Consider the following 17,079-nt stretch of genomic DNA (forward strand, 5'->3'; position numbering starts at 1 on the left):
TAGGAAAGCAAAGAAAGACCTTGTAATGGGAGATCTGGGAGCTAGGTCTCAGCTTTCATCTCTCCTTCACTTTGTTCTACCAACTTAATGTCCTACAAAGTCTACAAAACAGATAATCAGGCTGAACCAGCATATGAAGAAATCGAGTTTAACTCCGTTTATTAGATTAAGAGTGCTAGTGACAGAGGTTCAACCAACTTCGGACTCCTAGTGCTGTTTTTTTTTTTTTTTTTTTTTTTTTCCGGAGTCATGCTACTTCTCCCTGAATACTATTTACGAAAGCGCCTGCATATCAGACTTCAGCAACAACGTGTTTCCCATTCTGGACTGATTATTGGCTTGCTTTTCTCCATAACAGTTTCCAACTTTTAAAATGGCCTTCAGATTTAAAGGGAGAAAAGCTATTGCAAGCCTGGCCTCAGGTACTGAGTGATGAGTGATGTGACCTAAGGCAGCAGCTGGTCGCACAGTGGGGATCTGAAAAAGCTAGTGCCTTCTGACAAAGGGAGTGACACAATCCGGGTACGCCAGGGGCTCACAGGGCAGCAGGGCTGACTCTTGGGCAGAGGGCACCTCTGGTTTTCCAGTCACCCCACTGCTAGGCGGCCGGGAGCTAAGATGCTTATGCTTCCACTGAATGGTGACGGGTGCTTGTGCATCCAGCCAGGTCCTTTCTTTCTCCAGCCCGGCCTTAGCCTCCCTTCCGAGGGAGTCTCGACCTACAGATCTACTAGGATGGCAAATGGCACCAAGCGGGGCACTGCTGTTTCCGAGTCCCAGGCGGCAGCCGGTATCTACATCCCCAAGGCCGGCAGGGTCAAGTCCCTCTGGGACTCTAGGGGAAGGCCACAGCTGAGGTGCTGCCACGCTAGGCCTTGTGGGCAGGCCCCGACCAATCACTGTGGGGCATATACGCACTCCAGCCAATCAGCGGCTGTCTTATTCCCGAGTCCCGCCCGCTCTAGCCCAGGTCCCCGAACCCCGTCCCGGCGCCGGCATTCGCGGCGGTCGCTGCAGCCGCCTCCGGAGCTGAGTCGGGCAGCTCGGTTCCTGGCTCCCTTCGTCGTCCCCTGTCGCCTTCACTGAAGATGAGTCCCTGCGCGGCCGCGCGCTTTCCCAGCGGAGACCCCCGGCGCACCTTCATCTAGCGACTGGTGAGGGCGGAGGCGGCGGCGTCCTGCCGGCCCGGCGAGGGGAGCAGGGCCCGGGGAGGCGACTCGCGGAGGGGTGGCTTCGAGCTTCGCGCCGCGTGGCACGGGCGGGTGGCCTGGGAGCGCAGCCCCGCCGCCCCCTCCAGCTAATGAATGGCCTGGCCCCGCGGAGTGCTGCGTCGCCCGGCCGCCCGACACGCCCTCCAGCGACGTTGCAAGTCTAGTTCCGAGAGGTGGTGTCTGGCGTCACTTCCCTCGGAACCCTTCCGAGAGGCTCCCTTGTCCCTAAACCCTTAGTGCAGTTTACAGAGTCTGAGCCTTGCCGAGTTTGCTGAAGCAGGTCTTGCAGGGAGATGTATTGCTGGGGGAGAGCGACCGTGTCTGTTCTGCAGAGATAGGACAAAAAGGCCTTTGGTTCATAGCTATCAGGTTGCAAGGGAATGTTAGTTCAGAGGGGAAATGGCCAACCCACACCATCGGCCGGGTTTGACTCTTCACCTGAGTTTCTAACGTATCATAGAACTTGAGTTAGCCCGAGGGGAATGTTTTTCAAGGAGCAAAGGTTGAGTAACACCTGTTTCCCTTTACCTCGAAGTAGGACATTTGAAGAAGTTTGTCAGACATACTGAAAGGGTGGTGGCGCTTTAAAGAATTCTTAATACTATTTTAATAGTGTGGCCACCTCCCTAATGCAAATTCACCGGCATTTTTGGTCAGTTCCTCACTTCTTTGTTGAATTGCTTTGATTTTTTGTTTTTTATTATTGTTTTAGAGACCTACTTCATGGTACATGTGGACAGAACTTTTTTAAAAAACATGTTTTCTAAAAATTGTTTTTTGCAAAACTTTAGTCACATTGCAGCTTCAAGAAAAAAGTTGGATATGTTGGTTTTCACTTTTAATAAATTTTTTTGAAGGACTTTCACTATGCCAATTCTTGTGATAATTTCACTTCCTTTTTATCTTTTAAGATGCTTCTGGATTATAAAATTCTAGACCGAATGAGTATACTTACTAAAGGATGTCGGTATGACTTGCTACTTTCATTGACACAAACTAGTTTCTTACTACAGGGGAGTAATTCTTTGCCACATCCAGGTGCACTTACTTGGTCCCTAAATTTTGGACAAATTTTTGTTTATGAAAACGAGATAGATGTTGAACCAAACTAAATTTCTAGGTCTTTTACACAGAGAATATTTGAGAGTGACATAGATTGCAATATTAATAGAGCTAAATTGTTTAAAGCCCTAACCATTGTGTTTAGGCTTATAAAACCTTCACTTTGATTATGACTCATACTCTGTAGCTTGTAACATTTAAATTAATAAAAATACAGGTGTACAGGGCAAGTGTTTTGGTGTTAAAGAGCTCAGTAAAAACTGTCCTGCTTACTGATTGTGGAAAATATGAACAAGTATTGCATGCTTCCCTCCCTTACTGTGAGGACACATGTCGGCAAGGCATATATACATCTCCTAGGGAGGTCATTGTCAGTAGCTCACAAAGGAAGAAATGGAGGCATAGGGACCTCATGTCACTTGTCTATGATTCTGGGTGTAGCAACCACAAGGACAGTTTTTCCTGACTACCGAATATTATATCTTATTGACATTCCTAACTGTTGTGAGAGATCCAGTTGATTGACAAGTGGTACCCAGGCACTTTTCTCACTGTATGAATTTAGGTAGGCTACTTGTTTCTTCATAGTTAAGGTGAAGGCAGTCATATACTGATAGGGTTGAAATGAGACATAGTTAATTTAGATAAACCTCTGTATGTACATGTCTATATGAAAGTTCAAAAGAAGGTAGGTATTATTTTGTAAGCACTGAGAAGTAGCCTGTTAAAGATTTGGATGTCAAAAAGAAAGGGTCCTAATATAGTATTGACATTTTCTGATTTATTTACCAAGATGTTTTAGAACAGGTCAAGAGATACTTTTAAATCTTTTAAAAACGAAAATATTGAAACTTAGAGAAATTAAGTTAACTTGCATTGCATTAACTAGTTTGGGTGTTCCGAATTCAGAATCCGAGCATTGTGTGACATTATACCGTCTTAGTTATTGTTCTGTTGCTGTGAAACACCATGACCAAAGTGACTTATAGATAACAATATTGAATTGTTATTGGCTTACTTACAGTTTTAGAGGGTTAGTCCTTCCCAAACTTTTCAACTAACTAGGTACCAAGCATTCTCATACCACCACAAATACCTATCCCCATCTGAAGCTCTCACCTGGGCTTTCAAGGGTATATTTTTTTTTTTTCTTGTTTGAGAATTTCTTACATGCATATAGTGTCTTTTGATTAAACCTACTGTCCATTTCTTTCCTCCATTTCTTTTCCTGTCCTCCCTACCACTGTTCCCTTTTACTTTAATGTCTTAAAGAACACAAAACAAAACAACAACAACAACACACACACACACACACACAAAACCCTTAGGCAACTTAATGCTGCCTGTATGTGCATGGGTATAAGGCCATCTACTGGAGCATGGGTAGCCTCTCTCTGGAGCCACACTTTCTCCTATCAGCCATCAATTGTTAGTAGCTCCTCAGCTAGGGAATTGACTGCATGATTATCTCCCTGCCCTATGCTAGGATTTTTCCTGGCTTTATCTTGTTCATTCGGCCAGAGTGGCTATGAGTTCACATGTGCAAGCATCATGTTGTGTTCAGAAAACCATTGTTTTGCTGTGTAGTCCCTCTGAATCTTAAATTATTTTATCCCCTCATCCACAATGATCCATGAACCTTGGGAGGATGATACAGGTACCTCATTTGGAGATGAGCATGCTGACCAGCTGTGGGTCTCTGTGTTAGTCACCATCTACTGCTAAAAAGAAGCTTCTGTAATGAAGGTTGAGAGATGTACTAATCTATGGATATAATGAGAAGTCCTTAGAAGTGGGCTAAATGTTATTCTCATTTAGCAGACTAATGTAGTGGATTCTCAGCTAGGGCCCACGACCTATCCAACCATTAGTGGTGCCAGATGTGAGTTCTGTCTTACAAAGCAAGCTTAAGTCCAATCAGAAAGTGTTTACTCCTTAACTTTTGTGCCACTATTACAACAGTGAACATATCTTGTCAGGGTGGTTGTTGCAGTTCATAAGGTTGACAGTTGGGTAAGATTGTTGGTTACTGTTGGTTAAAGCTGTTTTTAACATGTGAGACTTTTTTTTTGTTGTTGTTGTTTGTTTGCTTGCTTTTCTGCTTTCCTTTGTTTGGGATATTTTAGGAGAGTAGGTGATTAGATTAGTTTTAAAATACAGTTATAGTCTTAATTATTGATGACTATAAGGCCTGTGTGTTCAGGACTCAGTGTTGACTGGCTAAAATCTTTGTGGGGTTGGGTTTGAACCATTGCCAGTAGCTAAGCTAGCTAGCTATGCTTTGCCAACTCAGTTTCCCTTCAGCATTTCATATGTCATGTATAAGACTAAGTTTGATTTATAATTCATTTGCTCATTTGTTTAGGCTCCTGTCTTAGTTTCTTTTTTCCTGTTGTGATAAGACACCAAGACCAACACTACTTGTGAAAGAATAGATTTATTTGAGGTAATGTTTTCAGAGGCTTAGAGTCAATGATCATGGCAGAGCAAAGGCATGGTGGCAAGAATAGCTGAGCGCTAACATCTTTATCTGCAAGTAGCAGGCACAGAGAGACAGTGGGAATGGCTAGAGTCTTTTGCAACTTTCACACTGGCCCCAGTAATGTGTCTTCTCTGAGGCTGAGGCCACACCTTATAATCTTCCCCAAAATGGTTCCACCAACTGGAGACCTATTATTCAAAAGTGTGAACATGTGGACCATTCCTGTTCAAACCAGTATAGCTTCCCAAGTTTGTTTCTGGTTTTCAAATACTTTTTTTTTTTTTTTTTTTTTTCTTTTTAGCCCATCACTCAGGCCAGGAACCTTACATTATCACTTCATCCGGCCACTTAAGGATTCAGTGAAATGTCCACTTCAAGCATTCTGATGTGGGGCAAGCAAGAGTGGCGTGGGTTTTAGAGCTTAAAGAACAAAATTAACGAGTTGACTATTTTGCTATATATTGGGCTTTTAGCTTTAACATTTTAAACTAATTGAGGCATTGGTTCCTTTTCTTGGTGCCAGTTAAGTGCCAAAGACTTTTGTTCTTTTCTTTTAGTTTCAAACTTAAATTTTTTTTGAAGTGGGTATTTTTTTTTTTTTTTTTCCTTTTGTGGGAGTGTGTTCAGTTAAAAACTCCATAGGTTTGCAGAAATGTACCTGGAGGTAGAATTAGAATTCAGGTACTTCATCAGAATAGTCAGTATCAGAAAGCCAGTTCAATGTTAGACTTGTGACTTTGATTGTCTCTAGATTCTTCCATATTTGTATCTAATGTACTGAAGTCCCCTGTACACACAGTGCACTCATGCCTGGCTCTAAAGAGTCTTGTAACTTTTTTTTTGTTGTTGTTGTTTGTTTTTTTGTTTTTTCCCAAAAAAATAGATAACAAGGAAAGTTTTGCACACTACAAAGGAAAGGTTTACTTACTATGTATTAGGGAAGGGAGATTTTCCTTTTTTTTGTCTCTAACATTTTATATAGCTTTACAAGTTATATCTTGTCATCATTTTATACTTTGAGATTTCAGATCACACTTTCTGTACTTGGTGATTATAAACTAATTCCTTCGTATGTTTTCCTGGCTTCATTTATTTTTTTATTTTTTTTTTTTTTTTTTTTGTCTTTGTCTCTGAGCCATTTAGAGTTTATATTAATATGGGTATAAAGTGTCAAAAATTATTTTTTACAGATAGCTCTTCAGTTTTCCTGATAATCTTAGTTTAATTATTTTCTCCCAATGACATGAGGCTATTCAGGTGAGAAGACACGTTGCCTACCATGAAGTAAATGGAGTAATGGGTGAAGTGTTGGTTGTTTTGGTAATGGTTATGATGTAATATTAGGTGGTGACCTTTTGGAAGACATTCTCTTGAAGGTAATAGATGTGAATGTGTTTATAGCTTCTGGGGAAGTATTTATAGAGTTTAAAAATACAGGAGGTAATGAAAGAGGCCAACATGGAAAGTCAGTAGCTTTTTCTTTTTAATAAATGGAGTGCATTTAGATGTGGAGTTATGGACATTATAGAGTATTTCAAGAGAGTTAGATTTGTAATTTTGCTTTTACTTTGTTTTTTTACAGGTCACCCTCGCAATTATGGAGATTTGAAAGGCTCAGACGGTGTGGAGGGGGAGCTCCCCTCCTCACTCCCCCTTGGTGCTTGACTCCAGGAATAATTTATAAACTGGGATTTTTTTTTTTTTTTTACAGAGAACTTGTATTTGATATGAACTTTGTAGAACTATTTATAACTTTTTGATTTAAGTGCCAAAAGATTATACAAAGATATATAGTTTTATATAATTGTTGTGACTATTTAAATAATAACCCCAAAGGGTCATATCTTCTCAGTAATTCTTCCTGAATAATATCTGTGGGTCCCATCTTTTTCATTTTTAAAATTTACTTCAGTGACTGTTGTGAAGGAGAAAGCAATATAAAAGTAATTAGGATGGATTCTGCCGCCCCTGACTGCACATCAAAATGCCGATCCCTGAAGCATGCTTTGGATGTCCTTTCTGTGGTGACAAAGGGGAGTGAGAACCAGATCAAGGCCTTCCTCTCCAGTCACTGTCACAATGCTGCAACTGTCAAGGATGCCTTTGGCAGGAGTGCCCTGCACCTGGTCTCCTCCTGTGGGAAGAAGGGAGTGTTGGACTGGCTTATTGACAAAGGAGTGGACTTGCTGGTGAAGGACAAGGAGTCAGGCTGGACAGCATTGCACAGGAGCATTTTTTATGGACATATTGATTGCGCTTGGTCTCTGTTGAAGGTAAGTGTCAGTTTATTTAAAACTTAGGCATACGCTTTTCTTTTTCCTTTTTCGTTTATTGAAATATACTCTCCCCCTCTCCATCTTCACTTCCATCCAGATCCACTTCCATTCTGTCTCTCATTAGAAAATAAACAAGCCACACCTTTAATCCCAGGTTTATGCCTTTATTACCAGCACTTGGGAGACAAAAGCACCTAGGCAGATCTCTGTGAGGTCTAGGACAGCATCAGTTAGGGATAAGAATTATGGTTTTGAATAGTATACCCACTTCTTGCTTAACTAGAACAAAATGTTTTTTGTTTAAAAATTTAATTTATGTGGAATTTCTCACTCATAGATTCCATGTAGGTTTGTTTTATGAAGTGTTTTGAGAAATACCAGTGTTGTGGCACTAATGAATACTGAGTCATGCATTGGACATATGTAATTTTGCTTTATGTAGGCACTTTTTAAAGTTTATGAAAGCTAAAAAATACTAAACAAGTTTTCTATCCTCAAGCAATTTGTAGTTAAATTAGGAATCTTACCATTAGTATTTTTGTGTTTTATTTTTAAAAAAATAATTATTTACATGAGATTGTTTTGGAATATATTTTCATCAAAATAAGTTCTAATGTATATTGGTAGTTAGTACACTATCCTTTTTCCGTAGCTAAATTGTGTAAGTGCCCTACTTACCAAGTCATCTCTGGTAAAGGAGAGTAATAGTCCTTCCTCATATCTTCCCACTTCTGTAAGGAGCATCACCAGTCCCTTTTCTCTCGTGTAGGGAAAGCTGAAGACTTAAAGCATCAGCTGGCTCCAGTCTTACCCCCTCTGAAACCTTGGCTGGGATATTGGATTGTTGCTAATTCCGTGGAGCTTTTGAGGTTTCTTTGGCTCTCTTCTGACTGGAGGGTTGCTAAGCACGTGTCTGTTTTTAGGACTTCATTGGGCCTGAATTTTGGACTTCCCTTGCTTTTAGATTTTCATGGTAGTATGGGTGTGTGTTGGCTATGAGAAGCTAGGAAGTTGTGCTTTGGCTGCCTTGCCATCAGAGCCTTATTGACCACTGGTAGATTAATAATAGTGAGTAAAGTTTCAGTGATAAAACTTTTCTACTAAAATGGTTTTCCAAAACTGTTCAATATTCTCAGGTCGTAAGACATGCTGCTCAGCATGTCTTTTCCTTTGGCCTTTCTCTTTTCAATGGACAGGGCTGCAGGGCTAGTCCTTCATCGATGGGCTTCATGTCAGTTCTGTACACCATAGTACTTCAAGTGTTACTCATTGACAACAAAACTATAACCATGGATGCAGGTTCAGTGAATTTACATCTGATAAAACTTAAGAACTACAGAAATTTTATGTCAAATGCCAAAATAAATTGGTCAGTAAATATACAACCACATTGTCCGTACTATCGGTCCTGATTACCAAATGCTTGAGACCTTATTAGAACTCATTGCCTATGTAAAGCTGCAATGGAGGTAGCAGTTTTAAGTAGCCTTGCTTTGACAGCTTTATTGCATGAGGAGACTGAATGCCACAGGCTTTATAGGATCCTTCTGCATCTGTTGCAGTGCACTTTAAATGGTTTCCCTTGTAATACTGGGAGGAGCCTGGGGCCTCAAACATGGCAGAGCAATACTCTGTGGTTGCACTATACTTAGCCTTTTTTAAAATTTTGAGACCAGATCCTGTTTAGTTTCCCAAGCTGAATTCAAACCTGTAACTCCTACTGCCTAGCTGGGATTGCAAGCAGGAGTCACACACTACACCTGGTGCTGTTGTGTTTTTATACTTTGTTTACTCACTGGTCTTGAAGAACTTTGAACTTTCCTATTGTTATGAAAACCGAATAGAATTCTCAATTTGTAGACACACCAACTACAAAGTATTTAGACAAATATCTTTTGAGTATACGATACATGTCATGGAGTGATCTGTGCATTGCAGTCATTGCAGTGAACATGACTGAGCTCTTCTTTTGATTGGGTTTTTATGTTAGTATGGGGAGACAGGCAAAAACCAAGTAATTAAATATAAGTGGAAAGTACTCTTAAAATATTGTAGAGTTAGGGTTTGCTCATAACAGAGACCAACAGTGCTAACATACGCAAAAAGATCTTAGGGTGTCCGATACTCCACAATGGAGACAGCCAGAACATCCAAGTGACTACTGTAGACCTGTAAACAAAAACCACATTTTTAAACTAAAATAGAAAACCTGTAAACTAATTAGAATAATTGATCTGACATTTTATCTTCCTCTAAACCCCAGGAATAATGATTTTTACCTTACTCTTTTTTAAGACTACATAGTCATAACAAAAACAGATGTTAGTGTTTCCAGTAGCATTAGTGCTCTGTGATGAAGTGATGTATAAAGTCCATCTGTTACCTGAAGAAGACCATCATAAAATACCCAGGCTCTTAAGCCTGCCATAGACTTAAATGCTATTTTGTAAATTACACATCTGGGGGATGTCTACAGAAAGAATTGATCTTAAGTAAGTGGCATACACTTTGCTCAAAATATGCACTGTTAGTACTCAAGATAAATACACGAGGAAGGATGGGAGTCCATGAGGGAGCTCCAGACAAGAGTCCGAAGTCTTGGATTCAGTTGAAAGGCTGTTTTAGACAATTCAGACATAGGTGGTAAGTAAGGTCTAGTGGGAATACATACGAGATAAGCTTTATGAGTCTGAGTAACTGAGTTCTCGTTTGCCTTGAGACTGCCTGTCTTGTAAGATCGGGGCAGGTGAGGTGAAAGAGATGGGGCACTGATGATGACATTATAGGAGACAAACCCTGACTGCCACTGCCATTGCTGTGAAATCTTTGCAATCCTGATGCTCATAGACATGAAATATGATTGTAAAAAGTAAGTGTGTCTGTAAACATGCTTAACTACAGGCATACTGTCATAGATCCTTTTAGGCAATCAGATCTACTTTGTTTTGTTAGATGTTACTGTAACAAAATACTTGAGGGAAATTACCTTATGAGGAAGAAATTTTAGGTTTGTGATTTTGGGAGATTTCAAACTCATTGTTACCATTGCTTTGGGAAAAGTATCCACCTGGCCCTACCTGTCAATCTCTCAGTAATGCCACTATTGGAGACTAGGCATCCCTCAGTGGAGAAATATCTACCTTGAAAAACTGTCTTATGTACTTCACTTTGGTTTAAAATGTTGCTTTGGGGCTGGAGAAATGACTCAGCAGTTAAGAGTGCTTGCTGCTTTTTAGGGGACTGGAGTTCATTTTCAGCACCCACATTGGGTGGTTCACTGTAATTACAGCTCTAGGGGATCACATGTCCACTTTTGCATCAGTGGGCACCAGCACATGCACACCCTAAAACCAATAATTGAGCATTTGATATTTTTTTTAGTTCTTTTGTATATCGGTGAAAAATGTATGTTGATGTGATAGATACTTATTACGTGGTTATTTTTCTTTTTTAAAAAATGTATTTATGATGTTGATCATTTGATTCTGATAAGTTATTGGTTTGAAGTAAATTGATAATATGTACCTTTTTCCCTAGCATGGTGTTAGCTTGTATGTGCAAGATAAAGAAGGATTGTCACCTTTGGATCTTCTAATGAAGGACAGGCCAAACCACGTTGTGTTTAAGAACACTGGTAAGAATAGCTCCACACAGTCCAGTAAGGTTCAGTTTTGGAAACTCCTAGTAGTATTTATTCTGATTAAAATATTATGGATTTATTTGTTAGAATATCTACAAAGAACTTTTGCTTTCACATCTGTTGATTATTTTTATTTTTTGTATCCATAACATCTTGTTTTGTCTTTTTTTAAATTGTACCTTTACTAGTTAAAGCACAAGCCAAAGAGTTGGCAGTTTATAATTGTTAAAATTTTAAAGCCATGATGTGCATTCAGAAAATAACATCAGCACCCAAAGTAACTGAAAAAAAGTAACAGTTTTACCCACATATTTTAAGACTTAAAAAAAAGAAAAAAACTAGTTTATTTAGTAAGTGTCTCTGTGTGTGTACATCTATTGTGGATGTGTGTCTGCGTTTGTGTGTGAATGTGGATATGCTTATGTGACAGAATGTACATGTAGCGGACAGTGGCTGGCCCTGGGTTTGGTTCCTGCCTTTCACCTTGTTTGAGATGCACAGCATCCACCAGATTAGCTGTCCTCTAAGCTTCTGGGATTCTCTTGGTTTTGCCCATCTCCATGTTGGGGAGCCGGGATTACAGATGCTCACTCGTGTCTGGCTTCTACATGGGTTCCGGGAATTTGAACTTAGGTCCTCACACTTCTGTTACAAGCACTTTTGCCCACTGGACCATGTCCCAAGTCCTACTTGTACATACTAGTGTCACTTCTTCCAGTTTCTTTGCTCTTTTGGTTTTGGAAATGTGAATTTACGGGAAAAAAAGAGAATTAAGTGGGGGTATTACATAGTTTTTATCTAAGCTAAGTGAGAACACAGCTTTGCGCTACGTTGCTCATGATGATCAAAATTTCATTGTAGAATAATTTCTGTCTTCCAGAATAAAACTGAAGACTTAAACTTTCTCTGATTAAATTAAATTAGTTAAAAGACTCTTTCTCTAGTCATTGTGATTTTGTGTATCAAGAGTGAACTGTGACAGTTAATTCTTTGGTGTGTTAATTACACCTGTAATCCCGGCACTTGGGAGGTGGTGGTAGGGTGAGGGGATCAAGGCCGTGTCTGTTACATAATGAATTCAGAAGTCACCTTGCACTCTGGGAATCCCATCTCAAGCCCTCAATTCCCTTAAAAAAGAAAAAAGTTAATGTTTGTATAGTAACACATAGTAACAGTGGTACTATGCTCACCTTTATAAACACAGGTATAGTTATAAATGTTACCCTTAGATTTTCTTGGAAACAAAGTAGACATGGCCAGTGATGGTCCATTCAGCTGGAGGTTTCATGTCACCTCTCAGTAAGGGATAATGCTATGATTATTCACATCAGATCCAGGCTTTCACTCTGATTGCATTTTCTGAGTTTTATAACTTCCTAGAATTACATACTGTGTTAATAGAATCATATTTCTAAAGCACCACAATCCTAAATATGAAAGCTAAATTAGTTTTTGTTGAGTCATGTTTCAGGTAAACTGATTACTGTGTTTCTATAATTAGGCTAAATTGTCATTCACTTAAACTATAACAGTATGAAATCTTAATGTTTATTTCAGATCCCACAGAAGTCTATACTTGGGGTGACAACACAAACTTTACTCTGGGCCATGGAACCCAGAACAGCAAACATCACCCGGAGCTGGTGGACCTGTTCTCAAGGAGTGGGGTTTATGTCAAGCAGGTACTTTGAGAGACAAGACAAAGTATTACTGTATTTGATAGTTTGAGTTTTTCACATTTTTACCCTTTTGAAGGTCTGATAACATCTTAATGACCAAATCCATTAGGAATTTACTACTTCTGGTTTTTACTGCATTAGCTTCAGTCATATCAAGACTAGACAGTACCTCAGACATACATTTGTTTCTCAAGTGCATGTATTGCAGATCAGTGTTATTTTAGGTACATGATCCTTAATTCTTAAATGTGAGCGAATGTGCACTTTTAGCTGGTAACATGTGAAGCTTTTCTCCATGCTCGTCTGTCCTGCTGAATGATGTGTTTTACTTCCACAGAGTGTGTCACTGTCAGTGTGTGTGTGTGTGTGTGTGTGTGTGTGTGTTCACACATGTTACTGTCTTCAGTATTATTCCTCTCTTAAGCTACTTTTATTGTATTCTAGACAGTCTTGTGAAGTATTTAAATTTAAGAAACCTGAAGTCTTATTTTTGTCTCATGCACTGTACTCACTTCAGTGCTAAGATTTTTACATTTTATGTCTCAGATCCCATCATTTGGGTCTGTCTTATGAGCTATGTTAATCTTCTGTTAATATAAAGAAATGCCTAGGATTTATTGAAAGGAGGAAAGATTTATTTTGGGTCAAGTTGTGGAGTCCATATTTATTTGGCTCTGGCTTTTGGGTCTGGTGAGTTGGCACAGCCTCGAGACTGATGGAAGATACTGTTCTCCTAAGAGCAGCCAAAAAAATGAGTGTGTAGGAGACTGGTAGGGAATAATTGTTGTTCTTTTGATGCAACTAATGCCTATAAAACACAAACACAAGACTCAGCGCCCACGTGCAGTTTATTGAGAGAGGGGAAAGAGAGGGGGTAGCTGGTGGCCAACCGAAAGCAGGGAGAGAGGGAGAGGGAACAGAGAGAGAGCAAAGAGAGAGCAAAGAAGCAGAGAGAGGCAGAGCGCAGAGAGGCAGAGAGAGAGAGAGAGAGAGAGAGAGAGAGGGGTGTGGGGCACTTGCTTTTAAAGGGGACTTGTGCATGCGTAACTGAGTCCTCTGGCCGCCAGGTAAAGCCAAGTAAAGCTGACTAGGGATGACACGGCCATGAGCGTCCTGCCTATCGTTGGGGCGGGGGTCAGCTGGCTGCTAGTTCCTAACAATAATGGTGCTATTAAGGGACTTAGAGTGTGACTCTACCTTCTGGTCCTATTATATACAGTATAAGAAACACACATACACAAATCACTAATGAAAGGAAATATCATTATTTGTAAAGCAATTGAGGATCAAGGGGATTTTATATACTATAGAATATGAGTAAGGCAAGCTCTGTGGACAGGTGTAAAAGAAGATAAGGATTGTAAATTTCAGTTCAGGAAACAAGCTAGATGGGAGCATAGTGAGATGAAGAATGCCTTTACTCACCAAAAGAAAGCTGGCTGTTCTGTAGCACTAAACGAACTGACTATCATGGGGCAGAGATAAAACCATTACATATCCTAGGGAGTGGACATGATGAAAAACCATGTCTAATTGTTTAAAAGTTTAAAGTGTTAAGTTCTAGTATCGTGGCTTGTTTAGCAGTGGAATAAAAATGGATATATAAATGAGCCAAATATATTCGTTTTGACTCAAACAATAATTTTTTTTTCTTTTGAAAATTCTAACTTTATAAAATGGGGATTTGAGTTTAGATTTTCTTTTATTGTATTTGTGGTACAGCTAAATGAATATATTACATATTATGTATTTCTTCTTTTTTTGGGTAAGCATGTGTTTATAGAACTCCGAGTAGTTAATGGATTTCTGTAGCTCAGCTTACAATTTTCTTATCTTCCAAAGGAGTATGCCTTTCTGGAGGATGATTCTAGGTTTCCCTCTGTTTCATCTTTGTGTATCTTAAGAAGGAGTTGTAGAGTAGTAAGGTGTAGAGAGTGACTTAACGCTACAGTGAAAGCAGCAGACTGCAGCCGGTGGGCTAGCCCATAAGCCGGTAGGCTAGCCTGTAAGCATGGGCATGTTTAAAACTACTGTGAATTTGATGTTTCTACCTTCTGATGATGCTGTCTACTTCTTTCAGTATGCTTATTTCTGGAGTATGTGAATGCCAAGTGTGTATCAGCAACTGGTCGAGTGTTGGGAAGCTAAGAAAGAAATGCAAAAGAGAAAGACCTAAAAGAATATAAAATTCTTTAAGGCCATATAATGAAATTAAAGCTGTATTTGATAAAAATGAATAGATCAAAAAAAGTACTCAGTGTTTCTCCAAATGTGCATTGTCATATCTTTCTAAAAATATTATTTGATGTTTCTACTATTTTTTTTAATAACAGATTCTGTTTGATAATCTTAGTCTCCATTTTGCACTCTGCTTAGTTCTTGCTGTTTGACACCTCATTAAACTGGAAAACAAAGGACAATTATCTTTTGTTATTGAAGACTGAAAGCTTACATTCCAGTGTTAATCTCCCACTTAATTGCTTTTTTGGTTCCTCTCTCATATTTATAGGTGTAATTTAAAATGAGGCATATATATATGTATGTGTGTGTGTATATGTGTATGTATATATATATATATATATACATATATATGTATATAGTAAAGAGAATAGTATAGTGAATATCTAAATATCTAACTTATACAATTAACAATATTCCTCTTAAGGAAATGAGATAAAGATTTTTTTCAGGGCATTTTAATAACGCAATTTTTTTTTTCCCTTTAGGTGGTACTTTGCAAATTTCACTCAGTGTTTCTGTCCCAGAAAGGGCAGGTTTACACCTGTGGGCATGGTCGTGGTGGACGGTTAGGCCATGGAGATGAACAGACATGCCTGGTAATTGCCATTACATAGTAGATATTAGTAAAGCCCTGTTGAATTTGAAACATCAATTAATTTTTTTATCATAGTTGTAAAGGAAAATAATGTTCAAAATTAGTAATAGTTTAAAAAAATCTGAAATTAAAGACTTAAATAAAAGTTAAAATATCTTAGAAGTATTTGGCCTACATTAAATACTGATTCAGGAAATATATGTTATTTATAATATATATGTACATATAATATATGTATGTATATGTATATATAAAGTATAGAGTTAAATTTCCTTAAAATATTTTTTAAAAATAATTCATGATCTAAAAAAGTGAACAATATTTTCTCTATAGTATTAGAATGTTAGTGTTATGTTACTGAAACTTAGTGGTAACTGGAAGAAACCTAGTTTATTGTATACCAGGAAAAGGCTGATTTTTTTTTCAATCTATGAAAGGAAAGAAAGCTACAACAGTAATAGCTTCTACCTCTTGAGGGTTTGGTATACTGTTGCTACTTTCAGTGAGCCTCACAGTGGTCTTGTCATCTGTCAGCACTCAGCCTGCACTTTGTGCATTATAGTAACACTGAGAAAGCAGACATGTTGCTTTCAGATAAGAAAAATGAAGAAAAGAAAAGTTAAAAATATGATTGAGATCGAATAGCTAGAACGTAGCTAATGTGTGCTTTGAGTTCAGGATGAGTAACTGCAAAGAAATAGTGTAGTTTAGTATATATTGGTTATTCCTCGAAGGGAAGTTGTTTTCTTTCCCTTCCTCCCTAAAATATTGAATAGTGAAGGGTTCTGTCTTAGGGTTTCTGTTGCTGTGAAGAGACACCATGCAAGGCAACTTTTACAATGGAAAGCATTTAATGGAAGTGGTGACTTACAGTTTCAGAGATTTAGTCTGTTATCATGGTGGGGAGCATGGCAATGTGCAGGTAGATATGCTGGAAAAGTAGCTGCTACACATTGATATGCAGGCAGCAGGAAGTAAACTGCCTCACTGGGTGTGGCTTGAGCATATATGAGCCCTCAAAGCCTGCCTCTACAATAGCACACTCCCCCTACAAGAATACACCTACTCCAACAAGGCCACACCTCCCAATAGTGCCATTCCGTTTGGGGACCATTTTGTTTTAAACCACCACAGGGTCATTTTTATTCATGCCACTAAGTTTGTATTTGGGAATATAGAAAGGGCTTAAAGGGCACTGGAGACCCAACATGGCCTGACATGATGAGATTGTTGTGTGGATTCACAGAAGATCCCACAAGTTTTCCTCTGACCACCAAACATGTGCCATGTGATGTGCACACATAAAAAAATTTAATAAACAGTTTTTAAAAATGTTTTAAAACTCACTTGAATTATTTGACTGAAGTTCCCTACTGGTCTTATATCTGTTTTGCTCATAAACCATAAACATACAATTATGTTTGTATGTTTGATGTAACATAGACTCTGCCTTTGGAATGGGCAGTCTTCTAGTCAAACCATTTTGGATGTCACAGAGTCTGTGTTCATTTTTATATAAATGGTCACTATAGACTAGTATATTATAATCAAGTTAACTCCGTTTCCTAGGTTCCCAGGCTTGTGGAAGGATTGATTGGTCACAATTGTTCCCAAGTAGCAGCTGCCAAGGATCACACAGTTGTGTTAACTGAAGATGGATTTGTTTATACATTTGGTCTCAACATTTTTCACCAACTAGGAATTATTCCCCCACCTTCTAGCTGTAATGTACCAAGACAGGTAAACTTCTGATTTTAACCAGTGAGTGCTTATATGCTATGAAATTTATATGGACAACAGATACAACTTATTAATGAGTAGCTGTATTACTTAGTTAACTTGATCTTGAGTGATATGATACATACTTTTCTGATGTATGTGGCTTGGGTCTTG

General features: G+C 38.8%; 1 protein-coding gene across 2 annotated transcripts in view; it reads left to right on the forward strand.

The window, feature by feature from the left end:
- Positions 1-987: 987 nt before the first annotated feature.
- The window catches only part of Ibtk (inhibitor of Bruton tyrosine kinase), a 70,596-nt gene continuing 54,504 nt past the window's right edge, over positions 988-17,079 (forward strand). For both annotated transcript variants that reach the window (XM_051207795.1, XM_051207800.1), the window contains exons 1-6: positions 988-1,154; positions 6,338-7,028; positions 10,569-10,665; positions 12,229-12,353; positions 15,077-15,187; positions 16,756-16,926. In XM_051207795.1, coding sequence (XP_051063752.1) covers positions 6,708-7,028; positions 10,569-10,665; positions 12,229-12,353; positions 15,077-15,187; positions 16,756-16,926 — 825 coding nt within the window. In that variant the 5' untranslated portion in view covers positions 988-1,154; positions 6,338-6,707. The remainder of the gene's footprint in view (positions 1,155-6,337; positions 7,029-10,568; positions 10,666-12,228; positions 12,354-15,076; positions 15,188-16,755; positions 16,927-17,079) is intronic.

This window comes from Phodopus roborovskii, unplaced genomic scaffold (assembly GCF_943737965.1).
Source record: "Phodopus roborovskii unplaced genomic scaffold, PHOROB, whole genome shotgun sequence".
NCBI lineage: Eukaryota > Metazoa > Chordata > Mammalia > Rodentia > Cricetidae > Phodopus > Phodopus roborovskii.